The 17,536-nt window shown below is 40.5% G+C and overlaps 1 protein-coding gene and 1 long non-coding RNA gene across 6 annotated transcripts in view; one reads left to right on the top strand and one right to left on the bottom strand.

The window, feature by feature from the left end:
* Window positions 1-1,728: 1,728 nt before the first annotated feature.
* On the top strand, window positions 1,729-15,590 carry zbtb38 (zinc finger and BTB domain containing 38). 4 transcript variants are annotated; one of them, XM_024276739.2, is made up of 3 exons: window positions 1,729-1,999; window positions 2,490-2,738; window positions 11,062-15,590. In XM_024276739.2, exon 3 carries the CDS (start codon window positions 11,094-11,096, stop codon window positions 14,622-14,624), a length of 3,531 nt encoding a protein of 1,176 aa, XP_024132507.1. In that variant the 5' UTR covers window positions 1,729-1,999; window positions 2,490-2,738; window positions 11,062-11,093; the 3' UTR covers window positions 14,625-15,590. The 4 variants fall into 4 exon arrangements, with proteins under 4 accessions (XP_024132507.1, XP_024132505.1, XP_024132506.1 ...); XM_024276737.2 differs by lacking the exons at window positions 1,729-1,999; window positions 2,490-2,738 and adding exons at window positions 8,164-8,377; window positions 8,774-8,801; XM_024276738.2 differs by lacking the exons at window positions 1,729-1,999; window positions 2,490-2,738 and adding exons at window positions 8,164-8,377; window positions 8,774-8,836.
* Window positions 7,329-17,536, bottom strand: part of LOC112149196 — a 13,252-nt gene continuing 3,044 nt past the window's right edge. For both annotated transcript variants that reach the window (XR_002919760.2, XR_004948891.1), the window contains exon 3: window positions 7,329-8,166. This is a non-coding gene — a long non-coding RNA (uncharacterized LOC112149196). The remainder of the gene's footprint in view (window positions 8,167-17,536) is intronic.

Here is a 17,536-nt window from a genome sequence, read left to right as displayed (position 1 = left end):
GAATATATTTTTCTTCACTACCTTCTTCACAAAAAGCACATAGTAAAATATTTAGATAATTGTATGCCTGCTTTGAAACAGCAGCAAGCACTTGACATGCAATTCCTTTTGTGCCTTTGAAACAAGATCCAGTCTTTTTTCTTAATTAAAATGATTCAAGTCTCAAGAATTTGACTTAATATGCAAGATCTGAAAATTGTTCAAGATCTAAACAGTAATTTCATATTACTACTAAAGACTAAGAAAAGTGTTAAAATGGAGAATTATTGAGTCACAAATAATGAAAAATCCTTCAAAATGCAGGGAGACTGAAGTTTACCTTAAATAATTATTTTTCTTTACACCCAATCACTGACTCCTCTCTGGGTTTTCTAGTCTTTGTTCTCTGCATCTCAGCCAAAGGCCAAATATTAGTGTAACCACCATCTCCTTCATCAATAAACAGAGAACTGAAACTTATTTTTGATGGGAAAAAGAGATCACCAACACAGGGAAAATATAAGTGCGAGTTCTTTACTGATTTGTTAACATTTTAGAAAAACCCGGGATTGCTTTCCTCTTTAAAATTGTAGAAATACTTGAATTACAGTGCATTTGTTTAGGTTGTCACTTGTGAACAGGGTTGCTAACAACAGAAAAGCGGGCTATACAGAGGATAATGACCTTATTGTTAATTTGACCTAGATATACGAGATGATTGTGGTCTTTAAAGGAATATTTTACAGCAGAAATATAAAAACACATAAGAATAGGGGAACTTGGTGTGGTGCTATTGAAAACAGTTTGAACCAGAGCTGCAACACTGATGATGCAGGAGCAGATTATTTTGAGGCAGTTCAAAGTATTGATATGAAGCAGCATGATGCACCATGGCATCAGTAAAGACATACACAAAGACTTGATGAAGACATACTATTTGAATTTTATTTGCAAGTGTATGCAGAGCAACACCTTCACTAAAAAAATAGTAGTTTTTAACTTGTTTCTGGGTCAGAAACCTCCATAATATTCTAGTTACACAACCGGAGGGTTTGTTTACAATTTTTTAATGACCGGATTTAAACTTCTCAATTTAAAAAAAATGTTTATAAAAAAATAAGCCGCACAGTAAACATTGATTTTTTAAATACCTCTCTAAAACTTTTTTTTTTGTTCTCATTTTTACAAGGTAATCTTTTTTCTTCTAATTTTAAATATAAGTGCAAAATTTTATTTTATTTTTGGCATAAAGTATAAGAAAATGGCGACACAAAAACATTTTGATAAAACCTTGAATTCAGATTTCAGTCTGTGTCTGTTTCTTCGATGATAAAGCACTAAAACAAATCGAACAGATAAATAAACACTGGCACTCTGGTGACGTCATCCAGGGTCAAGGGGTCAGATTCAGCTCACGTATTTCCGGCTTCATCTACCAGTGAATTGTTCTGACGCCCTCTGCTGGACAGCATTGGAAGTCAACGTAAAACACGTGCACTTAACTTCCAGTTTAACACAAACGTTTAGTAATTGCAGTCAGAAGGAACAAATACAGAACATAAAAAATAATAGTCAATTAATATAATTACAAATTTAGAATGGAAGGCTTTTTTTCTATGCTTCATCTGGGAGAATATTATTATAAACATATTTTATTAAAATTAAATTAAACGAAAATTAATAAACAAAAATTAAAGAAAAGCAAAACAAAAGACCTATTGCTATGATTTTATTTATAATTTTTTTTTTTGTATATATTTTCTTTTCTGCTTTCTGTCTGAGAGATTTTGCTGCGTTCCCACAGCAGGCCACCAGAGGGAGCAATGTAGCAAAGAACAAGGGAAGATGGGAGGAGGGACCGTGTGCAAAGCAAGTGCTCTGGGTTCTGTAACATTTTCAGGCCTAAATATCACTTTAGCACTTGAATCAGATGCACTGATATAAGATAAAGAAAATCCACCACAAATATCACGTTTCACATGAAACTTGAGCAAGAAGGCAACTGTAGCACAAGACAAAGGTATGGATTTTATATTGTTTTATTTATTACATTTGCAGACAACTGGATGTATCAAGAAACAACTATTAATAAGAAAAAAAGCAAACTAAAGGATTGTTTTAGTCATAAGACAATGTCATGTCTCAACTTGACTCAGAAAATCGTGCACATATATGTATGTATAGCTCTGTCCTTAATGTTCGTTGACTCAGCTGTACTGATCTGACAGTACCGAGAACTCTTATCACTTTTTGCTCCATGCCCTATTATTAGCCTCTCACGCCGCCTTCTCAGCTGAGTCTGGAAGGAAAAATATTCGTTACGTAACAATAAAGGATCTGTCTCCCAGACCCACTTCCTGAATACCAAAGCAGCGTCGAGGCCTCATACTGAGGCAGAACGGAAGCCCCATCCGCTTGTTTGCTGGAGCCATGCAGATCCACGCTCACTGCCTGTCCTTCTGCTCCACACGCTTCCCACCCCTCCTTCTCAACACCTCTTTGTGGGTCAGTGATGCAGCAGGAATGACGCAGCGATGGCGGTAGCCTTCAGAGGGCAACTTGGCACCAGGGGGGAAAGGCGCTCGTCTCCCAGAACCACAGCCCAGCAGCAGCAGTGACAGCGGAGGAAGGTACAGGCCTGATCCAGGCTGGAGGAGGAACGTTAGCCGGATGGCCGCTCACTTCTCTTGAACAAACACCAGAGATTTCCACTGCGACACAGGCGGGCCTGGCTGGACCTTCTGCGCAGAGGCACTTTGGTATGTGTGTGTCTGCTTAGAGTTTGTGTGCTTGGCGACGAGGCCTCCTCTGCCTCGTCATGCTCATTCTGCCTCCCTATTGAGGAATGTCCCCACAGGCCACAGCAGAGATCACAGGAGATCACTGAGGCCTGTTTACCTCGTCTTCTGGTGCTGCAAACGTCCACGTTGTGACATAAATGTTATGATCATTCATCTTAAATCCGGTTTTTGATGTGCAGAGGTTGCTGGAGCCTATCCTAGCTGCTTTTAGGGAGAAAATGGGGTTCAACGTGAACAGGTCAATGATCCATGGCAGTGTCAATTATTATTTAATTGATTTAAAGGACTTTAAAGACCTACTATGATGGAAATGGTGTTTTTAGCATGTTCTTGTGGCATTTTTCTCACGATGGAGGAGATGTATAAAGAAAATTAGGATTAAAATAGAATTTATGAGTATTTCTTTAGTCCTTTTTTTTTTAAATCAGGAGCTGATGTAAAATTGCTCTTGTAAAAAGATTGTATTTGTGACTTAGAAAAATAAGTCGGGCGAGCCACAAGCTCCTTGTAGGCAGTAAAGTATGTAAGAAGATGGATGATGGGAAGTGAGGGGAGCTTATTATACGCCCACAGCCCAGAGGTGAATCTCTAAAGAACTCCTGCCGCTCTGCAGAAACTATGTCCTAGAAAACAAGACAGGTTTTTAAAATTTTGACTAAAAACAGTGTAATCATGATAAAAGGACAGTTTTTTTTTGTTTTAAATTACACAAACATAGAATATCACAAGTTAAAAACAGTTAAACTGTCATGTTTTTAGAGGTGAAATTATTTTAAGGGATTCCCAAAACCAGAAAATGCAGTTTAAACTGGAAAAATCTAAAAAATATGTGAAACAAAACTCTTAAAAATCAAACGTTGACTTTGTAAGTTGTATTGAGTGTTCAGATCCTTCCTGTCCACAGATAGAATCACCTCAGAAATCTTAGAAAAGGAGTCTCAGAGGCTCCTGGCTGCTCTCTGCAGTCGGCTTCTTCTCTGTCCGTCTGCACGAGTGGCTGCTCGACAATCTCTTTTTTCCTGTGCAGACTTAACATGTGCTGCTTTTATGGTTTCCATACATTAGTGGTCACATGACCGATCTGGGAACAAATACATTCATAAGAATTTATATCGATAAATGTGAGAAAACAGATGGCGTTTGCTGCTGCTGACGGGAAAGTCGAGCTTTCAGTCAAAGCAGGATAAGTCATTTCCTAGCAAACAGGAAAGCATCTGCGGCCGTTCTGATGAGGCCTTCGCTGACTCACAATTTGATCTCATAAAGGAAGAGGCGTGTGTCCAGTCAGAGAGGTGTCTGCAGACTACCTGGACAGGACAAAAGCGCCATTGAAAGGGTAAATACTGAAACTTACTTCAAATTCTTCTGAAAAAAAAAGCTTTAATAACTATCAGAAAATATGCATAAACTGCAAATTAACATTCAAACATTCAGATTTTGACCTATTTATTCAAAGATACTTATTTTGAGTGTTGCTGCAGAATTTGAGCACATTTGTTGATGTGTTTACAGCTCAGTTATTTGAAGCAAACAGAAGTTTTGTGCAGAAACATGAAAGGAGTTGAAGTTTTATTCTAGAATGAAGCACTTTTAAATGTCTGATCCTTTGATGGTTCAGATGAAACAGACCTTAGAGGTCTGCTGCCATCTTTGACGGAATCCCCCTTGATGCTAAATATTTACCTTTGACTCATTTCGTTTCATTTTTTTTTAATTTTGTGCAGCTGCTGTTTCGCTCTCGATGCATCCACTTTTTATGAAAACAGAAAATAAATAAATAAATAAATTCACCATAGAAATTGTTATGCATTATTGTAAAGATGTGTTCTTTGAGTTTTTATTTAGGGGAGTATTGTAAAGAAATGTAACCTCATGAACTTATTTTTGTTCAAACTAAAAACTTAAATGCTCCAAGAACAGGAGATAGAACTATTAAAAAAAAAAAAAACGCTTTTTGCTTTATAGATTGCCGCCGTCCGCTTAAATCTTTGAATTCTGGATTTAGTGACAGACGCTCTCCACTGAAAAATGTGTATTTAACTTGCTCTTTTGGCATCCTTCTAATGATGAAGGACATTTATATGGAAAACTAAGCCTAAAACTGCATTTCTGAGTATTTTTTATTCAAATCTCTGTGGATCAAGAGCAGACGATAAAATGCTGTTATAAAAAAATCATACATGTGATCTTTTGTAAATATTTTGTGACTAAAAGACCGCTGAAAATGCTCAGAGTGGGGCTTAAAATCACAACAGAAACGAAAAAAGTTATAAAACAACTGTCAATTCTGATTTAAGAGTTTTACAGCATAAAACATCTTTAATTTGGAATAAAACATGCTATTTACCTGTTAGTTTTCCTTGCTGTTAAAACAAAACAACAGCCTGAGGGCAACATAAAAGAAAAAAAAAAACTAGAGAACAGGATGTCTTCGTGCTAAAAAATATGTTTTTTGCTTTTGGATGCCAGTGATTTTGTTTGGAACAAACTTTAACGTTGTTATCGGGTCAGTTTTTGTCTTTTATAGACAAGCAGCTGAACCAGCAAGCAAACAATAAAAGGCTCACAATGAATCAGATATAAGATTTTCTTTTTTTTTTTACAAACTATACAAAAATTGCAAAATTGTTAAAAAATTAAAATATTTTACCAGCTTTAAGTTGTTTTAACCTTATCACGGGACGTCCAAACGTTTTGCAAAGAGGGCCAGATTTGGTGAGATGAAACTGTTCGAGAGTCAACCGTCTGTCAACTATTTTATTAACATTTAACATAATTGAACAATTTAATGAACCTTTTATTGCAGTGGGATAATTGTCACTTTTCTACAGAGAAAACAAATACATTTTTACTAAAATTAGGGTCAGTTTTTCGCATCATTCGTTGCTAGTTAGCTTGTTGTGGTTAGCATGTCTTATCCAGTAGTCCCTATTGACACTAAACTCTGTGAAAACAGCAACAGTTTCATGACACATTAGGATAACACAGCTGTTTTATATTTAATGAAAACATATGCCAATTCCTCTTTTCCTGGAAGCAATCAGTCTGTCAGTGTGTTTTTATTTTGACATTTTATAGAAAGAAGTCACATGACCATGTTGTGACAGCTTTACAAAGGCTTCAAACGTCATTTAGCTCATCACAATCAAGAAATTTCACGGATAGTTTTTTAAAAAATGCAGAGGCTGCATATTATTGATGTTATGAAAGGACACTGGTGAAAACTTGAACTTGAACTAGATATATAGCATTACCTGTGATTATGCTAGTGTGAATGCTTTAAGCTAAATTTGACCACTGAAGATGCTAGCACTGATAGCTGAAGATGCAGAAATTAAATGCTAAAAACACTGACGCTGATAAATGAAAACACTGAGGCTGATAGCTGAAAAGGCTGAAGTTGATAGCTGAAATTACTGGAACAAAAAAAAAACTTGGGTTAGCCAAAACAGCTAGCATGTAGCTGAAAAAGTAGCTAAACTTCAAAAAATCCTAAAAACTGAAAAAAGCCTATATTAGGCAAAAAACAAGCTTGTAAATATTAGCCTATCTCCAAAACATTCAAAAAACTTTTTAAAATTCCTAAATTAGCCGAAACAGCTAGCATGTAGCTGAAATATTAATGTGGCTTAACTCTAAAACAGCCTAAAAAACTAAAAAAAAGCCCCAATTAGCCAAAACAGCTAGCATGTAGCTGAATTATTAGCTAAACTCCAAGCCAAGAAAAATCTTAGCAAATTCCAAAATAGTCCAAAAAGCTAGCAGAATGCCAATTTTGAAAACTTTCAAATCATACTTTTTAACATAATTATGAATAATAAAAATGCAGGAATATAATTCCAAAATAAATCAACTTAAAACATTAAATAACTGTCAATATTTTACTCTCCATAAAAATATATTTTGTCGGAATTAAGTTAGAAATGAGGACAAGACAACATCGAGTCATTAATGACAATAAAATAAAATGATCTGGAGGGCCGGATCCGGCCCCTGGGTCTTGACTTTGACACGTGATATAGTAAATAGGGAAGGCATTTGGACATAACCTCCTTTCAGTTTTTATGAGGAATTATTAAGAACTTGTACAAAACTCATTTTCTCATTTTATTTTCATGTTGCTCTAAAATGAGTCATTCCCACGTAATACACTATTTTGTCAGTTTAATCAAAATAAACTACAAATTGGTTCATAAAAACAAAAAAAGAAAAAAATGATACTTATTGGGCTGTATAATATTGAATTTGAAGTCATTTTATCCAAGAGTTAAATTGTTCTTAGCTTATTCTTCCCTTTTTTAATGCTAGTGAGGAATTTCTTGTTTCTAGATTTTTATGTCTTATCATAGGATTTCTTGCTAGTAAAAATAGCTGCATAAACAGATGACTTTATGCTTTTTTAGTGTGATTTTTCTATTTTTAGGCTACCTCTTTTAGCAAAAACTGGCCTCTAAAAATAAGTAGTTTAAATAAGCGTTGTTAATGTGCAACTTTATTAATTAGATTATTTTTCTTGCAAGACAGAGAATAAGACTTTATTTTTTTTTTTACTTTCTTCAGATCCAGTGTTTGCGGTGTAGTTTGTGAGTTTGGGTAAAAATCGTCTGCAGTCGTTTCTGTAAAGGAAACAGTTGCTTCTGTCCTCGGAGGCTACGGAGCGTTTAGCTTCCTCCCCTCCCCCCCGTCTGCAGTGCTGACGCATCTGCTGTTTTTGCATCAATCAGCAGCAGCCTCTACGTTGGTACACCTCTGAATCCCTGCTGAGAGCGCGGCTCACTTTGGTTTCCCCGCCAGAAAAAAAAAAAAAAAAAAAAAAAAAAAAAAACGCGGCCGTCCGAACATCTGTCCTGCATGCCGTGTGGCTTCGCAGTGCAGCAGGGACGCCTCTCGTCTGCTTCCACGTTATCTAACCACTCTGACTGAATAAGCATGGAGGGCAGCGTCGGTGCGGCTGCACAGGCAGAAGCAGTGCGCGCGAGCTGGAAGCAGACTGTGTTGTTTTTGTGTGGAGGATGCATGCTCGTCCTGAGAGGGCTGCAGGCTCCTGAACGTTGCTAAATGATCGCCCTGCTCTGGTCCACATGCACTGGAATCGCTGAAGACTCCTGACCAGAATGCAGCCGTGGAGTCCACAGCGGAGCTGATGTGGCGTCCTGCAACCCTCGGCTCTCCCTACGGTCCTCCACCCAGCTTACAAAAAGTTGCCATTTCCTGCTCAGAGGCTCCTGAACCAACGCATTCATGAGCCTTGCTTCTACCTCCACTTTAGCGGCGTGAACTGCGAGTTATCCCCGTGGAAGAGGCACAGCCGGGGGAAGGCAGCTCCATCAGGACATTGGCTGCACGGATGCAGGCGAAGGACGTAGATGCTGGAGTCATCTGCACGCTGAGAGGGGAGGGAGAGGAAGAAAGACGTCAGAAAAAGCTCTGCTTCTGACAACACCGCTGTTCAGACACCATCATAGGGAAAAAATACTTTCGCTTTCCTCTCCTTAAACTGTTTTTAAAACGTGAAGCTGACTAAACATGAGGCTGTAGAGAATTCTGCACGAACACGGCTTCCTGCTCGCCGCCTCTCACTTTTCTGATTGACTAAGGTATGTTTTGCATGTTTACACTCAATTTGTGAGTAGTTCTGCGGAAGTCTGGCTTGCAGAGCTGCGTACAGACTACTGACAGTTCGCTCTTTGTTTGTATCTCTGTGAGCTGCACTGTCATTTCTCAGTTTGTGGTTTCGCCTGTGGGGATTTTGACTTTTCACTAAAAGAATATTATTTACTTTGACTTTTGATGGTAACCTGGGTGGAGGTGTGGCGGCCTCAAAGGCTACAGCGACAAAATCAGAATTTCCGCTTGTGTCGTCTGTAAAAACGGACACAAAATGAATCAGTTAAAAAACAGCTAGAAGAGAATCAAACTCTTTGAAATCCACCCGCATTTTCGATGACACCGTTCTGATGAAAAAGTGCTTTTTTTTTTTTTTTTGTCTGCAGAAAAACAGAGGTTAAGTTGAAGACAAAGGTGAGGCCCGACGGATGCAGGTTCCCCTCATCCAGGTCAGCGTGCATGTGAGGGCGAGGGAAGCCTCTCGATCGCCATCCGGCTGAATCCCAATAAGTGCTGCGCCATAGCATGTTGCCATGACAACGGAGGCCTGTCTGAGGCAGGAGGCAGGAGGGCGGTTGTTTCATCCGTCTGTGAGGCTCTCCAGAACGGCGGCCATCTTGTATTTGTTGCACAAAAGTGAAAAACAAAAGTCGAAACATTTTTTGAAACAGAGAATCCTAAAAGCACCGATGGATGACCGTTTATGGTAAAACAACGACTAACTAAAGTCTGACACGTACAGGAACAAAAGAAAAATCTGAAAAGGCTCAGAATGCCAGTTATTTCTTTTAATTTAACAAACAAAATAACAGTTAAATAAATCAGACTTTCACAAAATGACGAATATCGCAGCTTAACCTCTAGATCAGCGTTCCTCCTTCAGCCGGGCAGTAAAAGAAAGAGATCCTCCGTACTGTGGAGCTAAACAGAGCAGGTGAGCTGAATCACTAGACTGAGGTGAGACTTCCAGCCGCCGGCGCCGAGACATCAGTGAGTCGGCGTGGACTCAGATGTCAGTGATATGAGCGGGTCACGCTCAGAGCATCACGCTGAGTGAAATCCCCCTTCCAAAGAAAGGAACTGACCTTTCACAGAGACCGCCGATCAAAAATCAGCTGAGCTCCTGATGAAACGACTTACAGTCGTGTATGTAATTTCAATACGCCGACATCTGACCTGAAATCGAGAGATTTCAGTCTGCTCTGACTCAAACGTGACAAATCTCTGTATTTTTATGTTTTTTTTTATAAAACTATTTGACTTACTTTGGCTAAAGCATAGGAAGGATAAAGAAAAAATATCCTTGATTTCTGTGATATTTTTATGACATGCTGTGAGTCTCCTTCTCTTTTAAAAGAAAAAAAATCAGATGTGGGCTTCATTTGCATATAAAGGTTGTTCTCAAAAAAATATTTTATACAATTTTATTTTATTTTTTTTCTTTTTAATTTCTTAAAGCAAATGTACAAAGGACTTAAAACAAAAACTCTTATTTTGAAAACTCTTTAAGGAGTTGTCCTGAAGAAAAAGTGTAAACGCTTGTAAAATTATGTGTTTTTGTAAGCGGATATGTTTCACATGTTGAAACAAATTCTTTGTACTTTCACTTTTAGTAGCAACAGGCTTCAAATACATTTTGTTGCAAAACTAACTAAAGAAAGGATTCCCTTTTTCGGAAGAAAATAGTTGCATTTCATAGTTTGCACGTCGTGAGAGATGAACGGGTTGACCTTTCTCCAAAAAACAAAACCTACAAGAGCAGGGTGCTAGAAAAGAAATCTGTATTTTCCCCAAAAATGAATCTTCTTAAACATCAAATTTAAATGAATAAATAAAATCGATTTATTGGATGGGAATGAATGCCGAGAAGCCGCCTAAATGTCTTTCTTTTCCTCGTATGGTTATTGTCAAACCTGGAAGTTAATGCGGCCTTCATGTTTTTTCTTTATGACTGTGAGTTTGAAATGTATCCTGTTATAAACGTTGCCTTTTGTCTCATCATGATACTACCACCGCACCCTCTGAGAGCTAACCAAACTTATGGACACAGAACTGTCTTTTTGATATTTTGGCGCCACCTTATCACTTTGAGTTCTTTGATCTTAACCTAGAAGCATTCTTTTCTTGAAATAGTTTATGATAATAAGGTTGAGCTGTTCGTGAGATGTTACAGCATAGCAAATACTCAACAAGGAAAATAATCAGACAAAAAAAATTGCAGCTGTGGACCATCTTTACTTTTTAAATTGTTTGAAGGAGCAGAATTTGGCAAAAAAAGTATAAGGGTAAATGTGACTTTTTCCTGATCTATATGTCAGTGGAAAATTTCTCAACTCTTTGTTAAAATATTTCTGAATTTCAGAGATAAATAAATGTTTTCACAGAAAGTCTATAATTTTGCAAAAACAAAAATGGTCAATTTCTTGGTTTAAAAAATCATTTTTATTTCCAAGTTTTTCAAGAGTAAAATGTTGCCAAGGTATTTCTTGTAAGAAACTGCTCATTACAATATCCTAATGCAAAACAGCTGATGACCAGACTGTAAGAATTATGCTGCCATCTAGTGTTAGAAATGAGGAAACGGGACTTCCATCACTGAACTTTCAATAAAAAATTGTTTTATCTGTTTTGGAGTAACTTGGATTAACAGTTTTTTTTTTCTTTTTTTTTCCAGATGACTGCGGTCCCCTCATTTATCTGGACCTGATGGACAGCACGCACCCTCTCGCTGTGCTAAGCAAGCTCAACGAGCAGCGCTCACAAGGCCTCTTCTGTGACGTGACCATTGTGGTGGAGGATGTCAAGTTTCGGGCCCACAAGAACATTCTGGCGGCCTGCAGCAGGTATTTCAGGAATGCTCTGACAACCTCAGACTCGTGGACCTCTGGCCAAGTCCTGGAGCTTTTGGACCTCAAATCGGAGGTGTTTGCCAACATCCTCAACTTCATTTACTGCTCAAAGGTGGCCTCAGATGGCGCAGAAGACAGAAGGGGTCTCTCGGCCGCCGGCAAAAGACTGGGCATTCCATTTCTGGAGATGCTCGCAGAAGAAGAGAAGCAGGACGATTGTGTCAAATCCACAAACATGTTCAAAAAAAGAAAGCAGGACTTTATAAGAGCAGAAGAGGGAGACAGCAGCAGAGGGCCTCGAATCACCAATGCCTTTTCTATCACGGAAGTGTGCCCCACCAACAACCCTTTCACCCCTCTGGTTGAAGCCAGCAGTGACAGGCAGTCTCCAGATTTGACCCAGCTCCCCACAAGCTCCACGTCCTGCCCCAACGGGACCGGCGAGACGACCCACACGCTGTCAGAGCACTCGTATGCAGTAAACAAATCCACCGAAGGCACAGAAAGCAGTCAGCCAGATGGCAAGAAGGCATCCGTGATGCAGCCAAAGCACCTCATTTACAAGAACGCCGGACCGCTTAAAAAGCGCCACAGGCTGAGGGGCGTTTTAGGGAAAAGTACGTTCCCAGCAGAAGCAGAAGTGGAAACGCCAAACACAATAACACCTGTGTTAACGGACTCTGCTGCAACCGTCCCCGTGTTGACACCGCCTCCACTCTATTCAGAGGCAGAGGCGGAGGAGCAAATGAACTCGGGAGCGCCAGCAGCTGCTGACAGCCCCCGTAAGGAGCTGAGCCCACCGCCCCTCTCTCCTCACACAGAGGACAGCATTCTGATCTACAGCTGCGAGCGCTGTCCGGAGATATTCTCCAACAAAGCTCTTCTCATCCTTCACTCAGAGGTGCATAAAAAGCGTTTTGTAAGTCATTTGTTTTGCAAATTTTGTCACAGAAAGTTCATACACCTCAAACGGCTACGCAACCATGAGCAGGTCTGTCCAAAGGCTGCAAGAGACCCATCCAAGCGAGAAGTCAGGGAAATATCCGAAGAGACGGACCGCCTTCCAGATGACGCAGAAACCGAAGAAGAAGAAGACGTGGTGACCCCGCTCTCCCCTGCTGGCCTGTCCAACCCCCACACTCCAGAGTCCATTCAAATGTACCAAACACATGGTGAAAAGGCAGTGAAGCCAAGCAGCAGTCAGAGGAAATATAACTGCAGCGTGTGCAAACGCGTCTATGTCACCTTGTCGAGCCTAAAACGCCATGAAAACGTGCACTCCTGGAGGAGGGCTTACCCATGCCATTACTGCAATAAAGTGTTTGCTCTGGCAGAGTACCGAACGAAGCATGAAATCTGGCACACGGGTGAGCGGCGCTACCAGTGCATTTTCTGCCTGGAGACCTTCATGACTTACTACATTCTGAAGAACCATCAGAAGTCCTTTCATGGCATCGATCCAAGTCTGGCTGTTAAGAAGAAATCAGCCAATGGTGGGCTGAAGGGAAGCGTTTACCCCATAAAGCTCTACAGGCTTCTGCCCATGAAGTTCAGAAAAAGACAGTACAAGACGTACAGTCAGACGTACTCAGAGAGTCTAGAAGGAAGTGACCCATCTTCACTGAGCAGCAGTTCTCTCATATCGCCATTTGACGATAATGGCACGGTGGGCCTTCCTGACACCGGTTCAATCCCTTTAACGTTCATGGCAACAACAAAGATGGTGTCCCCGGTCATGCCTCGCATCTGCTTCAACAAGCCCCTTGATGCAGACCAAAGCCTGAACATTGACTTGGAGAGTGGTCCAAGGAACGAAGAAAGCAGAGATAAGCCCTTTCAAAGCAGAAATTCCACCTTTTCCGTGGAGCCGAACTCAAATTTTGCTACAGATTACACAGGTGACTCACAGATGGCGTCGAACCCGGAGAGCATCAATAATAGTGTGTCATTCTTGAGCTCCATGAGCACTGTTAAAAAATTAGGCGAACTGTCTGCTTCTGCAAAGAGAGTTGAGGACATGACCAAGGAGATCCTCCAGTCAAGCGCGGAGAATCGCTTTGGGGCAAAAACAGAGACGTACATCGCCAAACCTGCATGTCAGGGCACATCGGTCGACAGCAATACGCTCCCTCTCTGCCAGATTACGGTAAAAATAGGCAACGAGGCCATCATCCGACGGCAAATCAAAGGATCTAAGCTATTCCCCAGAAAGAAAAGGAGGATCCGAGATCCAAGTGGCGGGCAGAGCCTAAACCGATGTCCTCTGAGAAGAGAAAAATCGGAGAGTGCACGGCTCCGACTTCGAACCGATGGTTCTGCCACAGCACCCAACGTGTACGAAGACATAAACGACTGCGACACAGCCGATGAGCTCTGGCGTCCGTATTACTCATATAAAGCCAAGAAAAAGATCAAAAAGCTCAGATACAAACACAGAAAAGCTTTGTTTCATCTTTATCCAGAATCGTCTGTGGACAGAACGGCTGTCAGTGAGGCTCACCTCGACCGGACGAGCACAGGGCCCAAACAAAACCCAAGTACCAACAGCAGCCCCAGAGCCACCTACACCTGTGATGTATGCGACAGCTCTTTTATCACAGAGACCGGTCTGAAGGCTCATGTGATTGGCTCCCACCCATATTTCTGCAAGACCTGTGGTAAGCAAGGTCCTCCAGGTGAGGCGCCGGCGGCCGCTGATTACATCTGCAACAGCTGCATGGAAGACGGTTCCTGCTTTGGTAATACACCTCGAAGTCCCAACCCGGAGAAGAAATACCGCTGCTCCTTCTGTCCTCAGCGGTTTCTTTACCTTGCCACTAAGAGGAGCCACGAGAAAAAACACCAGGAGACAAATGAGGCCTACGGGTTTAACGCTTGCACACCTTGTTCCAAATTCTCGGCACATGAAGGTGAGGAGAGTGAGCAAGATGCCATCAAAACGGAGGACTGTGATAATCAGGGGGACAATGAAATAAAAAGTGAAAGCATGGAAGGAGAGAACTTCTCTTCTAGCAAAAGTACGCCTAAAAGAGAGGACTCTACAGACCTCTCGCCTTCGACCCCCTACCAAGATGTGTCGTACCCCGGCATTAGAAAGTCAGCATCACTGTACCCCGATTCCATGTTTTCCCTCACCTCAACAAAGGTCAAACATAAAGTGGCCAAAAAGTGGATAGACGAGCAGCACTCTGTGCATCTGCTGTCAAAAAGGCAAGCCTCTGACAGAGACGGTGAGACCAACAACAACCTCCCGGTGCGACCCAGAAAAAACAGCCACGGTGACCATGACAAGTCCAACAAGATGCTCAGAATGTGCGATGCTGAAGCGACACCCGCTGCCCTGCTAAAGTCAGACAAATGGGTGTGCAAAGAGGAGCCTCTGTTTTAAATGTACAGACGGATCTCTCATGTGGTTTGGAAACAAATTAAACTTTAATATGAGGGTCAAACACATAAACAGTCAAAAATTTCTTCTTAAACTCAGACACCCAGGCTTTGTCCGAATTCCCTCACTACTTAGTGCACATTTTTCGGGGTGTCCAAATCTACAATTCCAATATTCAGTGCCCTGAAAATTTCTCAGAAGTCTTTGCGAAAAACCAGTGCGTGGTTTTTACCTTGTTTGGCTGGGGTGTGACTTATGTAGGATTTTTTAAAAAGCAACAAGCACTAGAGGGCACTGTAGGTGAGTGTATCAGTATTTGCTCCTGAAGAAGAAGCAGTCTCACAAATCTTTCACTGCGCTTGGCGTAATTGTTCCAAAGCAAGGATTTTTAAGAGATTTAGTGATTTATAGTGATATAAAGAGTTTAGGATCGGCATATTTAGGGATTGATAAAGTAGTGAGCATGTGTCCGAACTGTGCTTAAATCCAGGGCACTGGATATCCCTACACAATATAGTCTTTTATGGGTTAAGTAGTGAGGGGATTGGGACAAAGCACCAGCGTTTTTGTTTTTTGGATATAATAACAAATTCTAATAAAACCTTTTTTTTCCTTTTTTCATTGTCTATGCATGTAAAACAGAACCACTGACGTGTGGTGTTTTTTCAATGCTGTGCAATATTATACGAGAATCTGCTATGTCAGATAAACCTTCACTTTAAGAGCAAAGTCATGTCTGTCACATTTCTGACCCTCCAGCTCACTTACCTGGACCTGATATGTTGCACTTTTTTTAGGTAGAGTCTTTGGATATTTTCTTTAATACTTTGATATTTGAAATTTTCCTCTTAAGGACCAATAATATGTTTAAACTTTTGAATAAATCACACCAAGATGGCTCACTTTGTGTGTAAAGTATGGAAAAAAAACATGTAAAAATATTTAAATAAAAAATATTGATAGTACAGGCTCTTTGTCTTCATCTCTGTGTGCTCAATTCCATCCCAGTACCTGTGACACTGCAGTGTCACGTCAAACAACTGTAGAAACATGGTCATTTACTAAAGAACCACATGCCAAACAGAATGATTTAAGCAGCCATTCAAAGTTTGTCTCAAAACTATTTCCCTGATCTTCAGCAGTTTGTTGGTTATCTCCTTCTCCTGGAGCAGCGGGGAAATGGAGGCCTTCTGAAAAGTTCATTCCCGCATTCTTCCACATAAACTGTGACGAGCCTTGGGACAAGATTTCCAGATGTTTCCAAATTCCATTCTACTTTCTAAGACGGTGAGACAAAAATGTGTGGTGCGACAGATGAATCGCAGCATTACAAATAAAAACTTAAAAACATTATACTGCAAAATACGATAGAAAGCTGACGTGGTTTTTTTTTGACTGTCAGTAGGTAGTAGTAGTGTGATTTAAGTTTCACCTGTCAGAATAGCTGTTAATCGCTTGATATGTCAGATATATCAAGTCAGTATTTAAGAAAAACTAGGTTTTTATTCGTTTTCTGTTGTAACATATTCATTTTTATATGACTATTGTGGTTTATTTGTTATAGTTTGACCTATTTCTGCGACATTTTACGAGTTTATATCATGGCTGAACATGGACATGGGCAAGGGGATGGACACAGTGCCCCCCTAAATGACGTGACTGTTCCCCCCAAACATGATAGCTCACAAAAATCCACTATTACCTAAAGAAATAAAAATTACATAATAAGGACAAATAGTTGGACAGACAGAATTAAAAAAAAAGGATAAATGCCATCTCAACTGGGCATAAACCAGTGTCTTGCTTGTGCCTGTCCCAAGCCCGGTACATTCAGAGGGTAGAGTCAAGTCAAGAAGAATAAATGAGAAGACATATATATGGATAGATGAATTGATAATAGCATGTTTTTCCAAACATTCTAGGGGCTCAGAGGGGTATGACACCCCAAACTATCCCCCCGATGTTCTACCTGCATCCAAAAGTGGGGCTGGCTAAATTCATCCCTAATCTTTATCATTTATTCATCTAATTTTCCATCCATCCATCCATCTTCTTCCGCTTTATCCAGGACCGGGTCACGGGGGCAGCAGTCTAAGCAATGATGCCCAGACTTCCCTCTCCCCGGCCACTTCCTCCAGCTCCTCTGGGGGGACCCCGAGGCGTTCCCAGGCCAGCCGAGAGACATAGTCTCTCCAGCGTGTCCTGAGTCTTCCCCGGGGCCCCTGCCCAGTGGGACATGCCCGGAACACCTCTCCAGGGAGGCGTCCAGGAGGCATCCGGACCAGATGCCCAAGCCACCTCAACTGGCTCCTCTCGATTGATTATAGTATATTTTGATTATATTAATTTTGATTATATTATATCTCTTTATAATACAGGAGCCTGTAGTCTCGTGATCTTCACAGGACTGTATCTGACGGTCAACACATTCACAGAGGATAAAGCATGCCTTTAGAGTTTTTGGTTTACTAAAACTCTGTCAGGGAAACATTCTTGGCCTGATTTGCACTTTATTGTTCCAAAAAATATCAAAAATGTAAAAATATATATTTTTGAGGTAAAAAAAAGCATTTAAATGAGTAAGATTAAAGTCTCTCTCCAATTTTTTTTTTTATCTAGGTTCAAAGTGTTACCAGTGGGCTTTTAATTCTGATTACCGGTATGCTGTTTTTAGCCTAAATAAAAAAAAAATGTATAGTTTCTGCAGTAGTTCATTAGAAATTCCCCTCTGAATTATTGGCGGGACTGTTGTACAGAGTAAGCCCATCCCCCCTTCCCGTCATCAGTAGCTACGTCCGAATTCCATCCCTATTCCCTATATAGTGAACTATTTAGTGCGTTCGCCATTTTGTAGTACTATCCAAATCTACAAGTACAAGTCAAGTGCCTTAGAAATGTCCCCAAAGTCTTTGCGA

Source organism: Oryzias melastigma, linkage group LG13 (genome assembly GCF_002922805.2).
Source record: "Oryzias melastigma strain HK-1 linkage group LG13, ASM292280v2, whole genome shotgun sequence".
Lineage (NCBI taxonomy): Eukaryota > Metazoa > Chordata > Actinopteri > Beloniformes > Adrianichthyidae > Oryzias > Oryzias melastigma.
The sequence above is the reverse complement of the archived record's forward strand: the minus strand, read 5'-3'. Positions and strand labels throughout refer to the sequence as shown.

Excerpts from the sequence above, each read along its gene's own strand:
- zbtb38 (XM_024276739.2), top strand. The coding sequence starts at position 11,094 with ATGGACAGCACGCACCCTCTCGCTGTGCTAAGCAAGCTCAACGAGCAG.